Source organism: Phalaenopsis equestris, unplaced genomic scaffold, assembly GCF_001263595.1.
Source record: "Phalaenopsis equestris unplaced genomic scaffold, ASM126359v1 Scaffold000046, whole genome shotgun sequence".
NCBI classification, from domain to species: Eukaryota; Viridiplantae; Streptophyta; class Magnoliopsida; order Asparagales; family Orchidaceae; genus Phalaenopsis; species Phalaenopsis equestris.
This window is the reverse complement of record NW_018164488.1, coordinates 79,682-96,738: the sequence shown is the minus strand read 5'-3', so window position 1 is coordinate 96,738 and position 17,057 is coordinate 79,682. Positions and strand designations below refer to the sequence as shown.

The 17,057-nt window shown below is 35.2% G+C and overlaps 1 protein-coding gene across 10 annotated transcripts in view; it reads left to right on the top strand.

Annotated features, from left to right (window-relative positions):
- The window catches only part of LOC110019078 (SAC3 family protein A), a 41,948-nt gene that overhangs the window by 20,801 nt on the left and 4,090 nt on the right, over positions 1-17,057 (top strand). For 8 of the 10 annotated variants that reach the window (XM_020716618.1, XM_020716624.1, XM_020716622.1 and 5 more), the window contains exons 4-9: positions 4,905-5,006; positions 7,762-7,865; positions 14,364-14,514; positions 14,767-15,252; positions 15,410-15,550; positions 15,762-15,821. In XM_020716618.1, coding sequence (XP_020572277.1) covers positions 4,905-5,006; positions 7,762-7,865; positions 14,364-14,514; positions 14,767-15,252; positions 15,410-15,550; positions 15,762-15,821 — 1,044 coding nt within the window. The remainder of the gene's footprint in view (positions 1-4,904; positions 5,007-7,761; positions 7,866-14,363; positions 14,515-14,766; positions 15,253-15,409; positions 15,551-15,761; positions 15,822-17,057) is intronic. The other 2 variants (XM_020716619.1, XM_020716620.1) reach the window with 2 other exon arrangements.

The window sequence follows — 17,057 nt, the reverse complement described above, 5'->3', positions numbered from 1 at the left end:
TATATATATATGTAAATTAAAACGTCCTTCCGAAGCGGGTGACGAGACTTCACTTCCGGCGACCGACAACTTCTTACGGACAATTTTTGAACAAATCACCCACCAATTTTTAACTTTCCCCCTTTCTTTTTAAGCGCCGACAAGATTATATTTTTAAATTGTAAGTGTAGGATCATAGATTGGTGGAATCACATGCACACTTCAGATAGTAGAATAGATGAAATATATATATTTTTGATTATCTTGTTTCCATAACAAATGGGTCAACCACGATTAATTATTGATTAAAAGATGAGTTATTCAAGAACATAAAGCTTTTTTACTCCCCTATTTAATACAAAATGTTTTAGACTCCCTATTCAAGAACATAACGCTTTTTGACTCCCCTATTTAATACATGTTGAAGGACCTGTGTATGTACTTATTTTTAGGCCAAGACCAAGGGATTTAAGATAAACACATTAAATAATATATTTTATTTTTTCATTAGAACTTCTAAATTAGGTTCATATTTTATGGTTTCCTAAATTTTTATTATCTTTTGGTTTTTTTGCTGATTTTGATGTTACCTATTTTAGATGCACGTTCAATAAAAGAAAAATACTTCTATCACAGTTCTTTTTTTCTTAAATCATCATTTAGTTTGATCTAGTAGGAATTAGAATTTTATGGCTTTATCCACTATAAAGGCTAGTTATGTCGTTGGAGGTAGTTGCGCAGATACTTTGTCTAAACAAACCATTAGATGACTATGAAATCAGGCTAGAATATGTGATTATGGTATAATTTCTTTACTTTAATTATAGCCTGACCTTAATAAGTTCAATCTTCAACTCTCCCTATTTAATATGAAACATGGATGGACAAGCCGATGTGATTAAATTCCAGATCGTAGACTTGATCCAGATCTTTTACATGATGTTCACATAAATTACTGCATATCATTTAACTCTACAATAACAAACCCATTTAGGAAAGTGCAAATATTGTTCATTACCTTTATGATGGTGTTTGGCATTACATAAGTAGAATGACATCACCTTTTAGTCGTACTTTTCCTAGTGAGCCTTGATGGTTTTATATTGATGCCCTCTTGAATTTTGATTTAATGATGGCCATTTCATAGACCTATTGGAAAATTATTTGGCTTTCTGTGATCTATTGAGCAACTGGGCAGCACTTCTTAACGGCAGCCCCATTTAAATGTGTGATAGTCAATGCACATCATTTATCATCCTCCTTAATATTAGAACCATTAATGAACCGCGCAATAAGCATTTAGTTTGTGCCTCTTCTTGTCTACAGTCCCAAATATTTTCTTTTTTATCTCATCACTTTTCAACACATAGTGTTCGTCAATGATTTTTTTTATTAGGGCTCCTTTGGTGTAGGGCAATTCATGCTCCCTTGCACTCTTGGATGGCAACCTCTTCACATCTTTGAATAATATTGGGTACTTCTACAAGAACTGTTGTACCTACGTCTGACAAGAACAAGCACATGAGAGTGATATGATTTATGTTTTTGCTCTAGTTTGTTTTCTTGTCCGTGAAACAATACAAAGCCACGACGAAAGTTTATCATTTTTTTTGTTTATCCATGAGATACACATTCAAGAAGGGTAGTAGATGAGGAATTATATGAAATTTTATCTTGTCCTTTAGTAGATGCTACTTCTGCAACTTTTTATAATAAGTATCATTCTTTTCCCACAAATAAATTGATAAATTCTATAAGAAATATTAGACAAACATCCAAGGGTACTGCTCATAAGTTACCTAAGACTATAGTGATGAACTTTTTTTGGAACGTTTTTGATACTAGAGTTAACTGAAATCACAATACGAAAAGTTAATATTATTACCGGAAGCAAAAGGCGGTTACGAACAAACACACTTGAAAGAGAAATTACACAAACACGACAAGAAAACTCACGTTAGGGTGGATCTTGGGCGGTGATAGTGATGGTTAGGGAGCTTGGTGAGGGGGCGGCATGGTAGGGAAAATATTTCCGGGATGGGGATGAGGGTCGGCATCTATTAGGAGTGGCTGGAACAGTAGGAAAGCAAGGGCAGACTTGTAAACAACAACAGTTTTCTGTTTGGGGCCAGCAACAGGAAGGGAGAAGAGTGATGGGGGTGGCGGAAGCAATGTGGAAGGCTGGTAGGTTGCTAGGGAAGGGCGGCTGGGAGGTATGGGGTTGCATGTGACAACAAATGTGCTGCCCTTGGGGTGGCTGCAGCAGTTAAGGCGACAACGGTAGCGGAGGGAAGGTTGTGGAAGATGGAGAGGTCTAGGATAAATGCCACATCGGGAGCAAGAGACAGCCGGAACACCACTCGACTCTTGGAGGAGAATCACCACCTCAGAATGAGATATAACTGGGCCACCATTCGCCCTTGGATATAGTCCTAGATGAGAAATTAGGGGATGTTGATGGCTGTCCTACCAGAAAACACAGTCAAAACTGAAAACCTAAATCATAAGAATCAAGCATATAGTAATAGGATAACTAGGTGTGAGGCCCCGCTACTTGAAAGAGGCGCTACTCCCCTTGAAAGAGCTGACTGGTTCTCAAGGACGCTGGACTGAACTGTCCGAATGTGCCCAGGTGCGATTCTACTCCAAGGCACAATTCTGCGCTCTACACTCAAGATCCGAGACGCTCGCGCGCTTTTGTGGTTTACCCTATTCTAGATTCATCTAGGGGGTGTGATCTTGGATGCAAATTTTTAATCTCCCCCCGCTCCATTAGATTATTGGTAATTAAAATATTTCAGCTTATTGTGTTACAAACCCTCATTAAATGAAAATATGACACTAAATAGGACACAATGGAGAAAAAGTATTCATGTAGCCGACCCCACGCAGTGGGATTAACGCTTTGTTGTTGTTGTTGTTGTATTGTGTCAAAGATAACTAAAAACAGACGTCTTGTCCTAGACAATGAGGTGGAATAGCTCTTATTTTCATTGTTCCTTTTTGCCACATCCCATGAAGGTTCATTTTGGATCAGTTCGTACCATTGTCTCAAGGTCGGTCACCTCATTTCTGACTGCGCATTCTTCCCATTTTCGTGAATTCAATTTTTTTAATTCTGGATGAACTTTTCAATAAATTTAATTTTGATTGCTTTCCTTATTTTTTAGTACGCATATATTAATCTCTTTTCTTAATTCATTTCCTTCTCCATGGTCTCATTTTTTTTTTTCTTATTTTTTCTTTTGATTCAATGTTGTGCTTTATTCTTCTAAAGCTTTCTCTTTGGTGTCAGCTGGCTTCTACAGTAGTATTGTTAGGAAGAGCTTCAATTTTTTTCAGATTCCCTCATATAACTCCTCATGCTTCATGAAGACCAGTCTTTCTGTAATGATATTTTTAGGTCAATTACTTTCTTAAACAACTCGCTAGCATTTTGCTTGAACTTTTTTTGTTAATTGTTGTTATTTGATCCAGTCCTAACCTTCATGTACCATGGACTTTATTTAACTGATCTTTAAACAGACTCTTAACTGGTCCACATCATTTTAGACGTTTGGATTTTGGGTTTAGCGTTTCACCTTTTAAGTTTATCTAAGAATAACTTAAGGTGAGCAAAAGCTATTTTTTGTACATTCTTGCAATTTAAAGTAGAGAGGCACTTCTCCAGGTACTCAATTTATTTGTTCATCTTGTTTGAATTCAAGAATACTTTACATTTAGCAATTTTAGTTTCACATCTATGTTGAATGGAAACATATTTAATGGTTGATTTCCATGTGCTTTTCGTGGATTAGTTAGCACCTTATATCACCTTCTTTGCTTGCATAAAAGCCATTTATATGGCTCCCTTTCTCAAGCAAAGTGAGTAGGGAGAGAATAATTTCTAGAGCAAGCAAGTTTAGAAGAAAGATACTTGAAGAGATCATAGAGGGATTCATTGAGGGTTTAGCTTGCCAATTGGAAGAGATTGGATTCTTGTTGAATTTATTATGAAAAAATTAATTAGTGATTCTAATTGAAGGCAAACTATTCAAACCATTCCTAGATAAGGACGAATTTAGAAATTGTAGAACTAATTGTATCCTTTATTCACTTTTCATGCTATATTGGCATGGGACCTTGAAATTGTAATAGAAGTCTTAATATTTATTTTTTGTTTTCTGGTACTTCAAAAGATGTGCTATTTTAATAGTAAAAAAAAGAAGGGGAGGCTAATTTAGTAATTATCGATATGTCTGGCTTCTTGAATGCTATTTCAATGCTAAAAATGGCAAAGTGAAAGGATATATACAAAAAATGGAAATAATAAAGTGGGACATATGTGAAGTCAAGTGTATTTCTCTATTCATCTATTGATGCTTATCCTCTTGAAGGCTCTCTGGATGTCTTCATCTTACTTTGATTCTTGGAAACGTTCGTTATTTATTCTTTGCTTCTACATATCGTGATCATAACCAGCTCTCCTGATGTTGAAAAGAGATTTCATGATCTACAACTTTCACTTAGACAAAGGATTAAGCGTTAAAATTTTAAAACATAAGTCATCTTTGCTGCTTGGTTATCTTTCTTTCTTCTTTCATTTTCTTGATCAAATTGATGAATTTTAATGATATTGTAAATTAAGGTGTAGTTGTGTTATTAACAGTAGTTTTATTTATTGATGCTATTAAGAGATTGCAATGATATCCTTTTTAAGAGTTTAATGGAATTTTACCTCTCATGGTGGCATTTTAATTGCTAAGCTTATTGTTGAAAGTAATGTTTCGTACTTGCTGAAATATTTCCTTGGATGCCAGCCATAAGTGCTATTGATATTATCAGCTGGGGACTCTCTTTATTATTCCATGCTAATTGCAACCTCTTTTTTTTTTAGTTGAATGTAGTTTTTTTTTTTAATTGACTTTTTGAACCTTTGTTGCCAGCAGGGAGCTTTCCCCCCTTCTGTTCGTGCTTATGTGGAGAGGTGTTTCTCTCGGTGCAAGGATGATGCACAAAGGGCTGCCAATAAACTTATATTGTCAGAGGTGAGACCTATTTGGAGAACTCGTCATTTTTGAAATGAATCAGTTTGAAATTTAACCATGAACAAATCACATGATATCCTGCACGTGCAATTGCAGAATTTTAATATTAGTTTTAGATGAAAAGATACAGCATTCATTTCAAGCATAAATTATAGTACTATGTGGGGCGTTGTTTACACCCCTGTCACGACGAGTGTTGCGAGCGGCATGGAACCTGTTCGGTCCAGGCAAAAGGGACCGATCGGTCCTTCCAAGTTTGATGTTCTGTTGTATTGGGATTGGGCCGCACGCCTCATTACCCTAGGTTCATATAGCTGTTGTTTGTTATGTGTTTGGGCAATTCTTTGCTCAAATTTCTGTCAGGACAGCTGCTAGCGTCCGGTTTTTCCTTGGAGGTCCGTATTCAAAGGCGAGAAGGTGATTCAGATGTTACTCATCTTGAGGTGGTGTCTATCCATCCCCAAATTGCTACCTGGTTCCTTCTCCCACTCGGCAACCTGTTGCCATCGCCTCTAGCCAGCTGCCAGCCTTACAGCCATCCTCCCCAGCAGCCCACACGGCCCTCCCAATCAACTGTTATCCCTTCCTAGCCTTCCTTGCAGCCTCTCCAGCCTTCTATTCTGCCGTTGAAGAGCTTTCGGCCACGTCCCCGTTTGAACCTCCACTGTTTCCGCCCTTCCCCCTTGCTGCCCTCAAACAGGTTAGCTATCGCACATTGCCCCCGTCTGTTAACTTGCTGTCCAGACCTAGGAAAATCGCTGCTTTGCTATTTTCTGCTTCGCAACTATCTTATCCACCCCTACGTGATCATCGTAATTTGTAGTAAATTCTATGATAGATGTTCCGATTATTATAAATGTAATAAGAGTTGACACCATATATTTTTCACATATAAGATGAAAATAATTATTTATACTTTGTTTGAACATTGTAAGAGATAGTGGTTTATAAACTTAGTAGATTTGCCTCCCATGAAAACAAGTCCATCTATATATACATATATATATATGTGTATATATATACACATATATATATATGTATATATATATGGCTGGCCCAAGCAACTTGTTGGTCCATGAATTCCGGCCAACTAGGGCAGGCCGGTCCTTTGGGTCCCTCTTTTTCTTATGGAGAACTAAAATTACAAATATGTAGTGTTTAAAGCTATGGACAGTTCTTAATTTTGGTGTTTTGAGATATCCTTTAGATTTATCTCTAGTGGGAGAACTGTGGCCTTACTTGTTCAAGTGGTGTGTAACCATGTCTTCCTTGAGTGCAGTTGATGGATCTTCATCATTGTTTGGACTCCCTACACAGCTGCTGCATTCCCTCCTTTTTGGCTATTTATTTTTTACGCTTGAACAGCAGCCATCGTCGATATCTTCCTTCTAATTCTTTGTTGATTCTCAGGCTTTCCCTTATTATTGTACAAACATTCTCAACTCCGTTTTTGATCCTTATGCACTGTCTAGAAACCTTCAATTGGTATCTCACACACACACACACACACACAGATATATATATATATATATATATATATATTAGGCAATGACCAATTCACATCTTTCAATAGTTATTGGCTAATGCATAAGGTTCCTGTGTAAACTACTTATTGCTTTAAGTAGTTTATTCATGATCTTTAAAGTTTAAATATTTATAATTTTCAAATACAATTAAAAACGTTGTAGGATTTTGACGATATGCGCATAAAAATCAGTGATTTTGTGTCTTGCAGAATTGGTTTCAGAGCATAGCGCAATATAAGCATTAGGACATATTTATAAAATAATTAATGAAATGGTTTGAGAAATGGTTCTCATAGAGTGGATTTCAGGCATACCTCACATATATTGGCCTTATTTAGCATAGACACATGATAAACAATAAGAACATTTAAGCACTCATGACATTTAGTCATGGGTGGAGCTCTTTAGCTATGCTGCTCCTTAGATTGAAATTAGACTATTGCATCAAGCATTTTATCCAATCTGCTGGAGCATATATAAACATAACCCTGTCTACTTATATTTATCCTTTTTTCCCTATATTTAGGTTTGTTTAATTGTGTAAATTGATATATATGTCCGTTTACTTAATATTTAACTGTCTATCTAGAATTTATATGCAAAAGTATTGGCCCAAATTCTATAACACCCATAAAGATGTGCATATTTTGTTTCGTCAAACTTCGTACATTTCCAAGTTGGCTCTAAGTTCTTATTATAGTTGATATGGATATCTCAAACTGGCCTGATGAACCATAGTGCTATTGAAATTTTGTCCTGGCAAGTCCTTGCTAAACTACTTTGTTGGATGTACTTGTCAGGATCTAATTGAGCTATGAAATACAATTTTCAAGAATATACATGCATTGTTTTTTATTGTAATATTGAGAGCTTGTTTTCTTAATATTTTTACGGAAAATTCCTTCTATGGCTACAATCTTTTGCGATTAATTTATGAATATATGCCTAGAAGGTTGAGGTTTCATTTCTAATATTTGTTGTTTTTAAGTACTACTTAGTTGATTGGTCCTTTTGTTTCTGTTATTATGTGTTGATAATGAGACGTGTAAATGGTTTTTCTTGTTTTTTATGAAATTTGATATCTAATTAGGCATTCTGTGATCAAGGAAAAAATGAAACTAATCTTGTTGAATCCATTCTATTTTGAATTTAATTTCTTAGGTTATCCAATTTGGTCAGAGGATGCCTTGTTTGTTGTATTGATTTTGATGTTTTTTTTTAAATTTCAGATCATTGCAAAGGCAAAAGATGATGGCACACTTTGGACAAAGAATTGGGATATGGAGCCCCTTTTACCCTTGCCAAACTCTAATTCAAGTGGAGCTGATCAAAAGTATATTTTCCATTTTATTGGGTTTTGCTAGTTTCATATGTGAATGCAATCATGTCTTCTTTTTTTGGCTTGTTTACATGCACTTTTGCTTCTTGTTTGATATTAGTCTATTCCACCATTTTTTTTGGTTCCTGACTGAAAGTTTCTTGGATACCTATATTGAAGTGATTTTTTTTTAAAATTTAGTTGATTGTGCTGGAATAATAAATTATTACTTTTGTGTGCCCTTCATAAACTTGTTTGCAAGAAGGTTGTAGTTGAGATTAAGTCCCACCTAGCTCGAGCTTGACCTCAATTTAATTAGCTTGAACTTAGAAGAGAGAAGCCTGATGTTCATTAGAAGAGATGTGGCAATAAAATTGTGAAAATACCGAGAAATTGAAGAGCATGATAAATTTTGAGAGATAATTAGGGGATCTAGGATTTGTAGGGTTTTTTCATAACTTCGGGAAAGGCCTTGAATTTAAATTTTTTAAGCATATTTGATATTATTTTTTGTCAAATAAATGGGCTCTCTAGTAGATGAATCAGGTTACTGGCTAATCCAGCTTGGCTCATGAGCCATTTATTGAGTCAAGCTTGAGCCGACTTAGCTCACTATATATTTTTTTCTTGGTTCTTTTTATTGAAATGTTTCCAAGCATAAGAAATGAAAAAAGAAAAAGAAAATACTGAACACATAAATTCTCTCTATATGATCTAAAAAAGTTTGAAAATGAGGTCTTGTATTAGGTTACATTGGTGAGCATACTAGTCATCATTTTGAGTATCTAGCATGAACTATTTTTCAATCCGCTTTATGAATTGTTCACCATTGGTTCTTTCTATTTTAAACATTAGTATTTGCTTTATTCAACTTATATATACTTTTTTACTAGTCTCAAGTTGTATTATTATTTTTTTATTTAATTTTACATCAATTGATAAGCAAAAAATTAAGGAACATTGGCATTGAGTGTCTATTTTTATTAAAATATGAATTTTCATAGAAGCAATCTTCCTGGCTTGAATATTGTGATATTGTTGATAAAATTGCGTGATATTTATTTACCAAACTGTAAGTCATGGTTGGTTTGAAAACATGAATGCAAACTCTGTGCATGGATATATAAATTGATAGATTAGTTGGGGTAACAATTGTTTTTATAGTATAATTTGGCATTCACAATATAGCTTTTGATCTTGATGTGTATTGCACAAAATTCATTACAAACATCTCCATGATCAATACTCAAGAATCAACTTAAAGTTGATCATTGATAAAGTCTTCTGGTAATTGGAAACTCTTTCAATTATATATAACAATTCATTATGATGGTCAATGCTCTATTATTTATATATATAATAATTTTTGTATTCCTTTACGCAACTTTAAGCTATTAATCGATGCTTCTCAAGGTCATCAAATACCAGAAGAGGATCATCCTTCATTATCCTTAAACCAGTTATTTATATTATACCAATGTCATATTCTTAGGCATACATTCCACTACATTCTCCAACAACTTTATGGCATATCTTATAAATGTTTTTATATACAAATTCAAAAATGTCTCTCCTCTAATCATCTAGTATCCTCTTAATATTTCATGGTTTCTTCTAAACAATCTGGCTGGACTGCAAATCAAACTTTGCAAGGTTGAAAGCAGTTTTAGTCACCTAACCAAGAGACTAGGATTGTTGGAGAAGCAGGTGCGATCTAGTCATCAAGGTGCAAGAGTTAGCACCGAGAATTGAACTGCTCATTCTTGCTTGTGAGTAGAATTTCAGCAAAAAGAAAACTTAAAAATCCTTTATAGAATTTCAGCGAGAAAAGTAACAAGAACAGAGAATTCCAACAAAAGCAAATAGAAAACAGAAAATAAAAACAACTAACAACAAGAATGTTGTTTTTGATGGAAAGAAAGCTTGAATTAGAAGATCCTTAAGTTCTGATAGCAAATGATACCAATAAAGGGTGTGGATGCAAAATCAATAAGAAAATAGAGGGAAACCTCCACTTTTCTCATCCGGGCTTGGGACCGACAACAGCAGTGTTGAAACTTCAAGCAGAAACAATGTAAAGAACATAAATCGGAAACAAGAAACTGAAAATCAGAAAAATTAGGAAAGAAGATATACTAATCAAATAAAACATACAAGATACAAGCAACTCGAGATATCACTACCAACAACAAAGGGATACAGTTTCTCCCACCTGATGTCATGGATAAAGACACATTTCCATCCAGAAGCCTACGGAGCCAATGCTCTCATATCTTTCTATATCATTCCAAGTCCCCTAATACAACACAAGATCTTCTACTTATAATCAAACGAAAGGCCAAAACCCTAATAAAAGCAAACAAATGATAATATACTTCCTAATATATTGACCCACTACTCGACTCAAGTGACTCGAGCACATTCATTCCAGATCAAGATTGAGATAGTTAGTGTCTTCAATTTACAAAATTTATTTACATAATGTGTTTGAAAAAGCCATCTTTATGATACCCAACCTTTTGATGGGGCTAGCATGTTTTAATTAATCGTAGTTGCTTAACCCTAAAGGAAAGCTGATGAAGCCCATATGCATAAAAAGATTAATGCAAGGTCAGTTGGGTACATGGTCGACCTTTCTTTGGTACTCACCTTTTGGTAATCGGCATACACTTTGCAGCTCTCCTGGTTCTTATCTATTATTCTCAAGGTTTCTTGCATGATATTTGGACTCTTTTTTGGGCTTTTCTTTAGGTAGATTAACAAGAAGTGCTTGTTGATTTTCTTCTTCGTTATCTCTCTTTTTCAACTCATTTTCTCTTAGTGATTGGTAATGTACCCCCTAGTGCAGTGAGAGGTCAAATGGTGGTTCATGAGCTTTGCCACTAGATTGGAGATTCTGGGTACAATATCTACAAATATTTTAGTACTCGTAATCCTAACATGCATTGATTCATGTCTCCCATCCAATGCATCGGTTTTGATTTTCATATTACTGCAGTTTTTCTTTAATCTTTATTGTTCATTTTAATGAAGTTCTATAGATTTAAATTAATGCTTTGATTTCAAAATATGGTCCAGAATTAGGCTGCAAAGGGTTTTTATGTAACTAGTACGAACAAGGAGATAGGGCTTTGTAGTAAATGAAGGGATTATACTGATTTGTTTAATGTCATTGAGAGGGGAGGGTGGTTTTAAACTTTTTAACATTTCTTAAAGAAAAATTTTACAACTATGGAATGATGAGTCTTATAAGGGCAATTTCTAGAATTATCTGAGAAAAAAACATGCTTAAAACAAGATAAACATAAAATGATAACACAGGATGCAAAATCCTTACGAATATGAAAACTAAAAGGAAGGTTTGTTTAGTTCACATTGCTTGTAGCCTATGAAAATACGTGAATGATAGGAATTTTTCTAAATTTTTCCTCTTCTGGTAAATAGAATATGGAGCTTCTTATCCATTAAATCAGCAATCTGGGTGCTGCATTTGAGTTATAAGGCTGCTAAATATATAGATCATTGTTGTGTTCACATATTGGAAGAAAATGAGGCATTGTAATAGCGACTGGAAAAGGATTAAAGGTGAAGTTTGTTGGTTAGTGTGACTGCTACAATAGAGTTAGCAGTTGGACTCTAAGATCCCATTTTATAAAGAAAAGATCTAAAATGATGCAAAGTTTTAATTGGAGACATTATCTAATAAAGAAGTATTTAGGATGGTAGAGGGTTAGAACTGATCTATATGTGCCTCTTGGGCATGATAAGTAGATTTTCATATATTTGGATGAGCCATAAAACATGTGCCCAAAACTTTATAGGCTGAATTTGTTAATATACCCTCAAATTTAACCATCTGCCAGAGTCCATATGTTGAGGTGCCAATCTATTCTTTCTTTTCTAGCCGAGGAATAGCATCTAATTCAACTAGAAATCTGGCTATGAATGGGTGTTTAGCTTCACCGGTTCAAAGTCGTGCTTTGGGGATGACAGTTTCTTAGGTGGCCGGGGCACATAGATAACTTGAGGAAAGTAGTTCAATTGTTTCAACTTTGATTGTTATATTCTAATAGGAAGTTCTTTTTAAATGAAGAATTGGATCCAATTAGTGCCAATTTATATTTTCAACTGAGTAATGGAAGATGATTTCTTGGAGTGATTTTTGGATTGTTTCGTTGATTCTCTCTACATAAATTGCTCACTTTATTCTCATTTGGCTCCCCCTTCTATTTTTGAAATTTAAATTATAACTTTGTTATGTATTACAGTTTTTGCAACTTTATTCTCTGAAACTATACTTGCCAATAATTTAGAACTGTTTCCGAGATATTATCACATTTCATAATTACAATTATTCCAGCTTATGAAGTTTTCCTGATTTAATTTGCTCACTGACCATTGAGTAATAGTTAACTGTTGAAAGCTACGGTGTGGATTATAAAATGCATGAAAAGGATTACAATTCTGGAATTAAGGAATGAAGTTTCACCTATGCACTGCCTTCAAAGAGTCACTAGGTGGTTTTTAGATACTGTAGCGATGTGTAAAGATGACCACGTGTTTAGCTGGTTTAATTTAAGGTACAATCTCGGTAAGCTGGATTAAAAGAAATAATAAAATTTGAATTGTAATTTGCTTTTCCAAGCTGTAAGAATTAAGACCTAGAAAAAAAAAATTAGTAGAAACAAGTGCAAAAATTTATGGTTCTTGTGAGTGATACCGGAATTAACACAAACCATAATAGAAAAAATTTTTATTATTTTTGAAATCAAATAAGCGACGGTTATAATCAACACACCAGAAAAGGAAAATACAACAACATAACACCCAGAAATTTGACATTGCAACAGACACAATACAAATAATCAATTTAGGGTGGAATCTTGGGGCGGTGGTGTAGATCGGCAGGGGTTTGGAAAGGAGGCGTAGACAACAATGCAAGCGGCAGCACCTTGCTATTTGGGTGGCCGCGGCAAGGTGGGCGGGTGGACTGCAAAGAATGGCAGGTCAAACAGCAGCAATTTGCTGTTTAGGGGTGGTGACTGCAAGGTAGAGGTGTCTTGGGGCGATTGTGAGGGTTAGAAGCTTGTAGAAATCTCTGGTACAGCATGGTAACGACAATCGCAAGTGGTAGGGATGCCTGGGGGTGCTGGAACGTGTAAGGACAGAAACTCCTCACTGTCTGGAATGGCGACAACAAGCCAAAACATTCATTTTGTTTCTTGGAAGCTCTATCGAGCTCCCCATTTTTGTGCCTGAAGGGCCCTTACATATAGTTTTTTGTTTTATTCCGTGCCTAAATTTTCAGAGCTTCTTCTATCCAATAAGATGACAGGACCTCTTTTGTACAGGCTTAAGGGCTTTTATTTTGTACCTTTTCGTACTCATTTTTACATATAATGCAATATGTCCACATTCTCGGATGACAGCTACTGGAACATGGGAAAACTCTACGGAAACAACAACAGGTGGTTGTTTGGGAACGGTTGCAACAATAAAGGGTGGCTGGAAGCGATGCGGGAAGGATGTTGATTATAATAGGGATGATAATCACCACTTCGGGAGAGAGATATAGCTGAAGCACATTCGATCCCTTGGATACATCCCTCAAAGGGAGAACAACAGACGCCGATAACTTTCTTGAACAAATCACATGAAAAACTGACTTTCAAACTCTAATACAACATATATATAGAAAAGGGCTAGAAAGGAATAAAAGATAATAGGAAATAAAGCATAAGAAAGGGAAATGAGATTTTTTCTTGCTTTCCCGAGATAGATATTTCCACAGTACTCTATCAATTACAGTTTTGCGGTATGTTTTTTTTATTTTTTTATTTTTTGTCGTAACCTTCCGCTTCAGTAAGGGTTTATAATATCAAAACAAGGCTATGAATTAGCAATGGCCATAGTAAAGAAATATTTTTAGTATTCTTGGCAAGAATCAAAGTGTACCATTACACGCTGCTTTTTCTTTTGCTGTAGGAGTAGAAACAAAAAAAACATTTTGGTCCTGGTTTTTTATCATGTAAAACAGGAAAGGTGCTTAGTTAAGATTTCTGCTCTACCTTGGCATTGCTGAGAATGGCTATTTATGGAAAGCCCTTTTCAGGAGATCATTTTGATAGTCGTTACTTGTTTTGTGTCTCGTTTGACTAACGATGTTAAATTGGACAATGCCTCCACTCTGAACTCTTAACCATCTGTTATACTCTATAGGCTCATGTAACAAGAGTTGTTCAGCTTGTGTACTGAAAACTTTGGTGTGTGGTTTGCTTTAAGAACAAAGTTTGTATTGCTCTTTGAAATGATGTGGCGTTTGTCCAACTTGACACTAATGCGTCAGCTGTATGTCTTACCACTTTCTGTAAAAAAAAAAAAACAAAATAGAAAAAGAAAAAGCTTGATGGTTTTGTTGAAACTTTTTTTAATTATTTCATGAACATCTCTAGTTCTTTTATCGTTTCTTGTTTGTCAAAGAGTTGACATCTGATGCAAGGTATCTCATCACAGCATTTTACACAGTACAATACCATCTCTGCCAAAATTTCCAAGCAGACGCATTAAAAGTCGGTGGGAGCCTGTTGCTGAGGAACAAATAGATCCAAAAGTTGCACCAGCCAACAACGACTCAACAAAGATTATTGGTTGGGCTGAAAGGATGGTTAGTGTTTTGCCTATTTGGAATTAACTAACACAATAATCATTTGCATGGTAATAACGGCAACTCCTTGCATATTACTTTTTTTTTTCCCAAAGCCTCATCGGTTATGTGACTTATTAATATTCAAATATATTTAATGGCACTGGTAAACTTTTGCCATTATCAAGCACCTCGTGTGTTTTTAAGGATTGGAATGAGCTTCTGTAGTTATTTATGTTGATTAGTGGCTTAAATATTCTTTTCTCTTCTTAGGTTGGGAGTCGAACACATAATAATATGGATAATGGTCGGAATAGCATGAAGTTTCCTCAACAATCTCTTTTAAGCAAAACTCCTCAGAGGCCAGAAAAGAAGTCACGTTTTTCTGACACAGCAAACATAATTGAGAATGGCAGTTCTTCAAGTGATAGCGATAAGGAGCAGGCTTTGACTAAACATTATTCTAGTGCAATCTTGCTGGAAAATTCTCCAGAAGAAAGGAAACGGCGTGAACATCGATCCAAGCGATTTGAGAAGGGACAGGAAAGGCAGGCAGATCTCAAGCAATTCAAGCCAAAGGGTGCTGGAGTTGGAAATATATATTTAAGAAGAGCTAATGCTTTGATGCTTGCCAAGAGTTCTGATGATCAGTCTACAGCAGTTGAAGATATCTATTGGGATGCACTTACAGTTAAAGGAACCTGCCAGGATGTAGAGAAACGTTATTTGCGTCTTACATCTGCTCCTGATGCTGCAACTGTATTGTTTCTTTTTATACTTCTAAATTTTGTGTTCAGATGATAATTTTTAGAGTATTTGGTTCCAGTTCAGAAGTTTTGTCACAGAATTCTTATATTTTCATAAAATTAGATTTTAAAATTTTTATTCAATTTTTTTGAAAGAATCCGTTTTGCAGGTAAGGCCCGAAGAAGTCTTAGAGAAGGCTCTGCATATGGTTCAGACTTCTCATAGGAATTATCTTTACAAATGTGATCAACTCAAGTCCATACGTCAGGATTTAACTGTACAAAGGATACAAAATGAGCTAACTGTCAAGGTTCTGCTACACCCTAGGATAGAATTACAATTTTTTTTCTACTTCACGTCTATTTCGTTGGAGTTTCTATTTTCAGTTTTATGAAGTGATGCTGCTGCTGTAGCTTTTTTTTTTAATGAAACTTATGAAGTGATGCTGCTGCTGTAGCTTTTTTTTTTTTAATGAAACCAAAAAAAAAAAAAAATGCAAACTTATTTTTCATTTTTTCTAGGTGTATGAAACCCATGGACGGTTGGCTTTAGAAGCAGGTGATCTGCCAGAGTTTAACCAGGTCTGTTATTGCTCCTTGGTTTTTATTCCAGTGATTTACCATATGCAGGTCCATCCAGATTGCCCCGTTCACTTGTCTATAAAATATAAGTCTAATTTATTTTAAGCTCTTAGATATGTATGGTATAATTGAATTATATGGTAATCGATTTGGAGAGAATTAATAGAGATATGTTTTTAATTGGCAATTTGAATTTATTACAGCTATGTATGATGGTCTATATTTTTCGTTTATGATAGTTCTAATAATTGAGATAGCTATTAAAATAAGTTAGATTATCAGAAAAATGTTTGTAAGAAAATCTTTCAGATTAGTAGAATCACAAGCATGATATGCTATTTTATTCGGTACCGATATAACAATTAATGGTTAATACTATTAAAGGATCAAGTAATATTTAGGTGTGTTGGTTCAAGTATTTTCAATTTATATTATTTTGATTCTTTTTTGCAGAAGAATAGGTACATGGATGATAATAGTAAATTTTAAAGACAAGCTTGGGTGATTAAAACAAAAAAAAACATGCTTTAAGAATGTTACATGATAATAAAATATCACAAGGATATAAGTCTATAACGGCAACTATGCCACTTATGAAGCATGTGTCTGAGTATTGTGCTTTAAAATGTGACTAATAGCCAAGTTTATCATGGTTCAGATGATAGTGTTAGTTTGGATCTGTCATAATTAAGAAGAATGGATAAACAATGATTTCATTAGAAGGCGTTATGGGAGCAGCATTGATTAACGATAGTGTACTTTGATATCTGGGCATGTTCATCAATGGTACAAAATACTTTGATGCAGTGCAGAGGAGCCTATGGCTGGGAAGCGCTGCTACTCATGCCTTCGATTGATTTCAGCTAGAAATAAAAATCCCCGTGAGCGCTGAATTTATCCAGAAAAGAGGAAGTCCACTGGCTGATGATGTTGATTTGCGCTAGAAAGAGAAAGTCCACCGGCTGATGAGGTTGATTTGCACTTGAAAGAGAAAGTCCTGTCAGAGAATAAGCTGCAGCTGGGAGAGGGTACGGAGAGCGCGGGCATTGTATTTCCCCTTGAAAGATAAAATCCACTGGCTTCTGCGGCTGATTTTCACTAGAAGGAGAAAGTGCTGAAAAAGCTGAGGTAGGAAGAAAGCAGCATTTGGGAAGCATAGAGAGGGATCCGGAGTTATTGAAATAGAGATCTAGGCTGTTTTTTAGCTTTGATACCGTGTGGTATCTTTAGAGGAGC